Source organism: Limulus polyphemus, unplaced genomic scaffold (genome assembly GCF_000517525.1).
Source record: "Limulus polyphemus unplaced genomic scaffold, Limulus_polyphemus-2.1.2 Scaffold3172, whole genome shotgun sequence".
NCBI classification, from domain to species: domain Eukaryota; kingdom Metazoa; phylum Arthropoda; class Merostomata; order Xiphosura; family Limulidae; genus Limulus; species Limulus polyphemus.
This window is the reverse complement of record NW_013668782.1, coordinates 14,102-24,385: the sequence shown is the minus strand read 5'-3', so window position 1 is coordinate 24,385 and position 10,284 is coordinate 14,102. Positions and strand designations below refer to the sequence as shown.

General features: G+C 33.5%; 1 protein-coding gene across 1 annotated transcript in view; it reads left to right on the top strand.

Moving 5' to 3' along the window:
* Positions 1-10,284, top strand: part of LOC106468809 — a 32,291-nt gene that overhangs the window by 17,709 nt on the left and 4,298 nt on the right. Inside the window, exon 3 of the mRNA XM_022397166.1 lies at positions 1,569-1,977. Within this exon, the coding sequence (XP_022252874.1) occupies positions 1,569-1,977 (409 nt within the window). The remainder of the gene's footprint in view (positions 1-1,568; positions 1,978-10,284) is intronic.

Here is a 10,284-nt window from a genome sequence, read left to right as displayed (position 1 = left end):
ATTATGGTAGCCCAGCTAGAGACAGAAGGGTATAGGATAATTATTGTAACAAACAGTGTTACAACAATACAGTAAATTATGGTAGCCCAGCTAGAGACAGAAGGGTATAGGACAGTTATTGTAACATATTTTTTAAGTAAATTGTGTTCATCAATAACTGTTTGAAACTGGTTGGAAGAAGTTTCAGAAATCAATATTTTGTAGTATATGTTTAAGAAAATCTTTCTTTGTGAGCTTTATTCAGTCAAGTAATTTTGCACTTGTCTTTTGTATTTACAAACTTGTGTACTGTTAAATGATAGGATAACATTCAACAGCTTCTTTAGGGTATTCTTGTATCATTTCATAAATTATAAATCATTGGAGTTCTGGTTAATAGAGAATGGTTTAAAATTTATTCGATGCAACTAATAAGGAAACTTCATTCCAGTTTTAGCATCACTTAGCCTCGACAAAACAATGTATCTATGATAATTTGAAATAACAATTACTATCAGTTTTTTTTACATGACTGTTTTTCAATAAAATATACAGTGTGATTATAAAGAAAATACCACATTTAATGGTATCCTAAAAACTGCTTTACTAAGGGGAACTAAATTTCACCAGACGTTCATTGAAAATAAGTTTTTTTCAGTAAAGAATGGACATTGTAAAGGGTATATCAAAAGCTGTCATACATCTATCTCTATGTGAAGCTGTTGTAAGCAACTTCTGGTCTGGAAAGTTTTCATTGGTCTGTGTATTCATTCCTAATGGTGTTTTTAGATCCTACAAATTTTGAGGGATATTCCAGTAGATATTTCAATTGAGAAAATCCCATAGCCAAAAGTCTGCTGGTGCAATGTCTGGGGATCTCATAATCCAGGAAGTGGATGTCCATTTTCTATTTGGATTTGCAAAGTAAAATTGCAGTTCTGTTATCACAGTCGAAGACAGCTTCATGATCTTGCACACTAATAAACATTTTATTAAATTTGCTAATCTTGTATTGTTGAAAAAGATACGAAGAAGAGAAATAACACAATGTTCCTTTGTGGCAATTTTATTTGATCTAGGACAAGAAGTTTTTAAAACAGTCATTTTGAATATGGGGTTTACTTTATAATCATTCTGTAGTTCCAAGTAGGAGAATGCTGGTAGAGACAAATTAAATACTTTGTTAGTACATATAATATTTGCTCATTTATATATATTTTTCCTTTTTAAATACTTGTGGAATAGTGTTTGATGGTGTCTTGTAGTCACTGTTTCTGGAATTATGCATGATATTAATAATTTAAATGGGCTATGGTTATCTTGCTTATTTTTTATGAACAGTTAGGAGGAGTAAGCTTTCAAACATTATTTGAAAACTCAAGTCATAAGAAATTTAATACAGAATAATTATAATGAGCTTATATAAAGTTAACAATGTGATGAAATATGATTAATGTAAGCTGTTTCTTCTTAGAACATTAATGCCAGTTTCTGTTTTATTTACTTGCATAAAACTTCTTGACTATTTATTATATTTTAATCAAAAATGAAGTAAATTATGATATATCTCTTTTATTTTGTTATTCCAGATTTTCTTGAAAGCAGTGAAAAAGAAGATAATTTTTTTGAGCCAAATGATTCACATAGAAACATCCATCAGTGCAAGAAAAGGAAATTAAGACGTTATTTCTGGCAGTATAACTCTCAGTCAAAAGGAGAAAATGGTTCTTATTCTGTTTCAAGAGATGACCCACACGTACTGACTAACATTACTGACCCTGTTTTCAGCGAGGAGTGTTCTCTGACAAGCGTGAGGCATCCAGGAAAGGCCAGGAGAGGTGATGGTAATGATTTAACTCCAAACCCACGTAAACTATATAACATTGGGCTTAAGCTAAAGCAATTGAGCCAGGAAATAAAAGAACTTACACCAGGAACAACTGTTTCAGTCAGTACAAAACCAAAATCTCGCAAGGAAAAGAACAAGTTAGCATCAAGGTAAAGTCTATGCTACTACTACTACTACAAGCTAACAAGTGTCAAAACAGTCTTTGTTGAAGGCCCTATCCCTAGTTCTATGTAAAATGTAAAGTTTCCAATGTTAACTGTAATGTTTTCCAACTTACAAATAATTAAAATTCTCAGTTAAATTAATGTTTTAGTTTTGTTGGTGTAAATGTAGAAACAAAAAAAGAATTGTTTGCATCAGTTTTCACAATCTCAAATTTTCATTTATTTTTTAATTGGGATGGATCCAGAATCTCCTACCATAAAATGTTGTATTAACCCTATTGAGACGGGTAGAGGTCAGAGGGCATGTCATCATGTTTGTAGATTTACATTCAACATTTTATTTAGCTATTATTTTATAAACTTATATCAATAAGTTTGGTATCAAATCATAGATTATAATTCAAATTTTAGTATTATACATTATTTAGTTCCTAAATTTTAAAATAAATATTAAAAAAAAGGCTAAATGTTGATTTTTGTGTGGCACGTGGGCCTTTTGGGTTTGGTCAGATTACATTTTATGATGTCCACAATACAACATCTATAGTTTTGTATGAATTAGAAACTCAGATGTTCAATATTGGCAAGCTAGAATGTAAAATAAAAACCACCTATGTTTTCTATTTGGTGACATAGCATGATATTTAGTGAACCCACTATATTGGCTCCACCCACCACTTCGTCATTTGCAAAGACTTGTTTATCTATGCCTACTTTTATATACCAATAACTTTATAATCAATTGAAATCTGTATATATATTCTACATAATTCTGTCAGTCTTCCCAAGTTATTTACGAGATAAATGCTCTTATATCATTGGAAAGTTGGAAGTATTACTATCAAGGCTATTTTGTGAATAGAAATTGTTTTTTAGACTCAAGTACAATTTAGTTAGGAAGCCTGATAATTTACAGTTGATTTTTGGAGTATTGCTATTGTACTTTATAATTTTGTTTGTATCCCAAAATGCTTACATGAAGACTACAAAAATTATTATTTTTCCATCTCCACATGTGAATTTGGAAAAGGCTTAGCAAGTATGGCTCATGAGTGCAAGCAAGGACTTTGTAGCATCGTAAGTAGTAGAGATCATTGTTTTCCATATAATTTTTATTTACTGTTTTATGTTTGAAGAAAAATATATATTTACTGTATTTTACAAAGTAAGAACTTTTGTTATTTTTCTACTCATTTACATTGAGGTAGAATAAATACAAATTATACAAAACTAAAGACTTGGCAATTCAGAAAAAGTTTATTTGTGTAATTTGTGAAAGTCTAAGAAATATATTTATCACTGATCAACTGATCTACACACAGAAAAGGAACATCTTTACATAAACACCCGGTTGAACTTGCAGTTTGCTGGTGAATAATTTGTCTCTCAAGTTACAATCAAGAAGGCTAAGCCAAGAATACTAGCCCAATGAAATCGAGCCGTATTTATGTTATTGGAAACTACACATTTATTGGTTACTGTGTAAGCACGGTAATATAGGAAACAGGATGTCCATAAGCATTTACACGGATACCAACACTAAATACCGACCACAAATTTGTAGTTATTCTAGAACAAAAAAAGGTAATTTAGATTTATTTCCTAATTTTTATGATGGTTGCAAGGTCAGTCAAATCGATCAACACCATATAGAATTAATATTGATAAAATAACAGAATAAATATAAAGTTTTTATTTAAGAAAACATTTGATGATTATCTAGTAGGATGTAGAGATTATGCAAATGAAACTTGACAATTTTCAGATAAAGAAAAGTATTTTTAATTTTAAAATTAAAATACTTTGTATGTTGGATAGTCAATATTCTGAAAGAAAAAATTCATGAGATCTTTAAGAGAAATATCTTAAAACATAATTCAGAAACCAGATATTTTGTGTATGAAATTCTTGTAATGTTTACTAATAATCTGTAAAATTTTGTAAAGACTTGTGAACATTTTCAAAACTTACAGTATAATTACTCTCACAGATACTTTCCTGGTTACGAGCTGGGTCGATTCTACCCAGCCTGTAATGGAAGGGCTAATTTCTTTATAATTACTGTCTTGTCTAGCAAATGGATGTCATTAAGGTCATCCATTGTAGAGCTGGTTGACTTAGTCGATATAATCAAACACCTACGAGTAGCAACTACATTGATTAGTCTTACATAAGACAATCAGTTGATCAAAATTATGATTAAATTGATTAATGTTCCATAAATAACCATCTAATCAGAATTAGTGTTTCTGATTATCACTGTATTCAATTATTCCAATGATCAATAAATCAAAGAGACAGTTAAATCCATTAATTAAAATACATGATTCTGATTATCACTGTTTTTGATTATTCAACTATCTAGTAATTGAAATATTGCCTTTATGATTTATCATCAGATTTGTTCAGCTCAATTGGTTAGTGTCACAACTCCAGAAAATATTATAATAATCAAAATTAAGAGTTTCCAGTTATTATTCATTTTTTTTTTTATTCCAACTATCCAAACAGTAGAAATATTGTGAATATATTCGTTGTTAACCACACAAAGCTACGCAATAGGCTATCTATGCTCTGAGCACACAGATATCAAAATCTAAAGTTTAGCATTATAAGTTTTTAAGCAATCTATTAACCTTTTTTGTTTTTTACTTCAAGTTTGTACAACTTTATATTGAACTGTTGACTGAAAGGAAAGGCAATTGGGAGTAAGCATACCATGATTTGAGGAAAACTGTACTAATCAGCCAGTCAAATGTAATCGATTACTGAGCCTATCAATGAATCAGTTAGCAAGTACCTCTAATTCACCAGCTCTATCCTTTGATATGAATAGGTACAATTTTGCATAAAGACTATTTGATTTACATTTTGATTTTATATATATATATATATATATATAAACTTTTTATAAGTTTAAAATTAAGATTGCTGTAAAACATTAGAGGTGTAGTTTGAAGTCCAAGTAAATGATAACAAATTAGTTTATTTCTTCCTTGATGTTTCTACAAGCTTAAACATTTTAATGCTGTCGTAAATTATTGTAGGCATAGATTTACAAATGGAACTATCTGCATCACACTAATGTAAAAATCAATGTACTTGTACTTCCCTATTGAAAACAAACTGGCTGAAACAAAAATATGTACTGACTGATTCATTCTACTATTTTAACTATCCCACAAGTATCTTCTCAGTGCTTCACTGACCATGTAATTTTAATTAAAAGTATAGCTTACGACACTATCCATTTATCAAGACTTTTTGGTAGTTTTCTGAGGCCCATGGTATACAGATAGGATGGCATCTTATCCTTTGTCATACCTGGTTGTCTTCTAGGTGGGAGAGATATTCCTGGGAAGGTGATTGAGTGAATCCACTGGCAGCTCCATCCTTGGCAAACCTCTGAAAGATGTCTTGACAGAAACTCTGGGATTTTCCACAGTTTTAGGTTCCACTGGCGAGTCTCTCTGTGGAGTTACCCAGTTGGCCTTTATCTCACTGACATACTTCTAAAGACAGTCTCTTGAGTGACCTTTGATTTAGAATGCCTATTTTGTCAACACTTACCTAATGTTAGAGTTTGTCCTTTCTTGTGATGAGAACTGTTCAGCCACACCATGTTACCCCAATGAAACCTAATTTTATCACCATTTATATCATAAGTACCTTTTGTTGTATCACAAGCAAACTTAACTTTTCCCGGGGTAAAATCATGTATGACATATTTTTTCTTCATATCCATAAGAACTCTTCCAATCAATTCTTAAGGATATGCCAGAGCACTAGGTTCCACTGCAATCCAGTCATAGATGAATAATTATTGTTAACATGTCTTGGTATAAATACTGCACTTTTTGGTGGGGCAGTGACAACTGTACTTATTTCCACTGGAAGTTCAACCTTCAGTGTAAAAAATTTCATCTAGTGCATAGGGATTTCTTGATCATAAACTGTGAAGTTATTTGCAACTAGTCTTTCAGTTGCACTGATGTTCTCTACGACATCATTAATGTATTTTGGTAATTTGTTTTTGACTTTGTTGATGCCCTTTTTTACTTTTTAAATCTTGTCATTAGAGCCTTTCAATACATCTTCAATCTTATTGTTGTATTCTGTACATCTCCAATAGCTTTATCAATATGATCTTCAATCAGTTATTTATATTTCTAATTCTTTTTTAAATAATGTATTTTTTCCAGTGCAATACCTCACCTTCTCTTACCTAACAGCTTTTATCAATGATTACTGCCCTCTATATGCAAAAGTTTTGCTTGCCACAAACCTTGTGCTCACATTTACTTCCATGTTTGCACGTGGTACAGCTGCATTATAGCATGCAAAGTAGCATGCGACAATCCTCCACCAATAGGAATGTGATACACCCTCCTAGCACAGCTAACTCCCCCTGTATTGTGGAACCCAATCATCTCTTCTCAATTTGGCACTGTAGTGTTCAGACAAATAGCCTGTACATTATTTTTCATGGGTTTTAAACTTGATTTTCCTAAACTCTCATTCAGTTTTTTTTTTCTTTTGGATTCCTAATTTATTTTCCAAGTAAGTTCAACCAAGGATTATATGGCCCTCTCTTTTAAAATGAATTCTCAATTTACTGTTACCACTCCTCTTGTTACTGATACTACGGCTCAACAACCTGTTGTTACTGTGGCTCAGTGATGACCTTATCTGCAGAAGAGGTTTAGGCTCTTGTCTACCATGAAGTTGAGTCTTTTATATGGCCTGAGAGTTCTCCCGAACCTTGACCAGCTTTTCCTATATTCCCAGAGGAGGCTGGTCAGGGTGATGAAGATTTTGACAGTATTTTCCTGCTTCTTTCCTTTGCATACAATTTTGATCTGTGCCTTTTAACATACCTTAGCCTTCATCTGCATTCCTGGACATCATGGCACTGGTTTGTTGCATTTTATCATTATCTTCTGTGTCTTATGACCCATCCTCTTCCCTTTCACATGATATCCTTTCCTCTGATTATTTAGTTCTCTCTCCTTCTCCCAATATTGGGGTCCATGCTACTCATTATGTGGATCAGTTTGCCTCATACTAATGATTCTCATGTTTTGGAATATATTTGTTCTGCAGCTCGATTCTCAACACTTGGAATCATTAATTCAGGTTTGGGGAGCAGACCTTGATACCTCCATTTGTTTTTTGAGAGTCCCAGTTTTCCCACTTATGTTTGACCCTCACCACCCTCCTCCATCATCTTACCTCCATGCACCTCCTTTCTGAGGCACTCAATGAGTTTTCAGTAAAACTCCTTCTGACTTTTTCTCCACACTTGTGTACTTTTCTTCCTCTGCCCTTTCCCTTCATACCTAGCTCCTTTGTTTTTGGGATCTTTTGGGTCTAGATGCACTTGTAACTCTTGTGCATCTACTCTTCAAATATTTATGTGACTTATGTATGGCTCCATTTCTATATCAGTCTGTTTTGGGGAATATACCAGATTCATTTGAGTCTCATGCAGGAGCTGCTTGACAGCATGCTTCCATTTCTTCCCTCATCACTTGTCTGTCTCAACCTTCTCCTGCTCCTGTCTCTCACCCTTCTCTTTCCTCTACCGTGCCTGTGCCTTCATAATGGGTTTTGGCAACAACTTGATGTATTGTGCACCACGACCCTTATGCAACCAGCAGTTCTGGTGACTATCGGGTGGGTACAGGTCCCATTGGGGCTAGATTGTCCAGGTTCACCTCTCTTTAGCATACCTTCACCTCCAAGTCTTGGGTGTTTCAGGTCTTGTCAGAAGGACTCTTGATTTGTTTTTTCACCAATCCTCCAATAGCCCATCTCCTTTCCATTTTCTCATCCTTGGGAATACCTTTCCAGCCAGCATCTTTCTGAGGTGGTTCAGGATTCTCTTTTCAAGAAGGCTATTGAACTTGTCAATCACCCTAATCTGGGGCTCTTTCCTGGTTGTTCATCATCCCCAAGAAGACCAGAGACTGGAATCCCGTCATAGTCTTTCCAGTATGAACCATTATGTAGACCTTTCTTGTTTCACCATGGAGCTTTTCCCATCTTTTTGATGGACTTTTACTCTAGGTCTGTATGTATGTCAGGAGTCCATGGATGGCTAATTCAGTTTGTGTACTAGGTCTGCACGCATGTGCTGGCCTGGAATGTCAGAACAGAAGTCCTGTTTCCTTTCTGATTCTTAGGCCTGAGGTGAAGATGGTTGGGACCTTCCTCCCGTCGTGGCCCAAATGCTCCATTCTTAGTGCCACCAGCTTTTAGACTGGAGTTGATTATCTCGTTATGGTCTAATGCACCTTGGCCACTCTATGCTATTTTCATGTCCACTTTCTTGGATGTGCTTCTTTCCGCCCTATTTTGTGACACTATTCTACACTTCAGGCAGGTGCAGGTGTGGTGCAGTCTCCCATAGGTGTGATCCCACCCAATGAAGTTTCACACTCCATAGGCTTGCATTGGATGCTTTCAGAATGGTACTCATCTAGATAACTTTGCACTGGTCACTCCATCTTTATATTAGCGGAGGTAAGGTATCATATTGGAAGCTAATATTTTCCTACACTGAAAACGTATTTCTGATACATACTTACCTCAACTCGCATTTACCATATGCCCTTCCCATTTCTGCTGTTTGCTTTTTAACTAATCTCAAAGTGATGATTGGGTTCTACAGTATAGAGGCAGTCAGCTGCTTTAGGAGGGTGTATCATACTCTTATTAGTAAGTTTGTTGCATACTAATTTGCATGCTACAGTGCAGCTGTGCCACGTGCAATCATGTGGAGGTAGGTGGGAGTGCAAGGTTAGTGGCATGCAAAATTTGTACATATAGAGGGCAGTAATCATCAAGAAATGTATCTATCACAAGTACCTTTTCAGTGTAGGAAAATGTTAATATTAACTCATCCCTTAAATTCACGTGACATTCTCCTTTTTCTGTGTCTCACTTTGTGGTCTTGTTTTAATTTTCTATACTTTCTTTCATTTTCTTTGTCTATTTGTATTTCTTCTTTTTTTTCTTCCCATTAATTTACCATGACTAGCAGGTTTCCTGTCTCATTCTGTGACTTTGTGATTATCTTGAATGAAAGTTGAAGTATAGTCAAAATTCTGTCTTATTTTAACCAAAATATCCTCATTTCTTACATCATCTTTTAACATTGTTCTTTTGGTGGTGCATTCATTTAAGTTATATGGGGAAAATAATTTGAAGTCCATTCTTCATAAATGGTAGTGTATTTTTGCTGTGAGCTACAAAAGGCCATGATGACCAAGCATCATCTTTGGCATTAGGTGAGAAACAGGGTACAAGTTTATAACATTCATTTCTTAGTCAGTTTCTTATACAGGATTGGCTCCATTAACTCTTTCAGCACAGGCTCAGTCCCTGGGAGTGACCTCATAACCATTTTGTGCTTGCTATAGTTTTCATGCTATAACTTTTAAATTAGTAAACAAATGTTAACAAAATTTGGCAGATTATCAATAAACATTACAATACTTTCATACACAAAATATTAAATATTTTTTATTAAATCTTAAAGTTTATAAAGCAATGTTTTTCTCATGTCTGTTTTTTTCTTTATTAAGTCTAAGGTTTATAAAGCAATGTTTATCTCATGCCTGTCTTTTCTTTTCGCATGTTGCCTATCTATCATGCAAAGTAATATTTTATTTTAAGATTAAAATACTTTTATGCATCAGAAAACTTTAAAATTTCATGTGCGAAATCTTTATAATGTCCAGATAGTTATCAAATGTTGTTTAAGAAAAAACTTTATATTTTATCTGTTATTTTCAGTAATTAATCTCTGTATGGGTTCAGTAGATTTGATCGATCTCGCAACCACCATAAAAATAGGGAATAAATACAAATTATGCCTCTTTTATTCTGGAATGAACACAAGTTATAACATGAAAACATAAATGTTTAGACTAAATAGCTTAAATCTCATAACATTATACATTTATATATATTTATAATTTTTATTATATTGACTTTTCAACCATGCCTGGTTAAACAATACAGAAGTTACAATGATGCGGCTCACTTGCATTCATGTTACAGTATCAAATAACATAAAGGTGACCTTTGGTCTGTGCAAAGTAACTTGTCTTGGCTGTGTTTTTGTAGACTAGCATTTTGTAAAATACAGTCACATTTCAATTATTATACATTTATATGTATATAGATTATTGCTATTTTGAAATAGTTCTTAAACATATTTTTCCAAAACGTAGAACAGTAAATAAAGAAGTAAAGCAAACAATGATCTCTTCTAGTTATGACCTT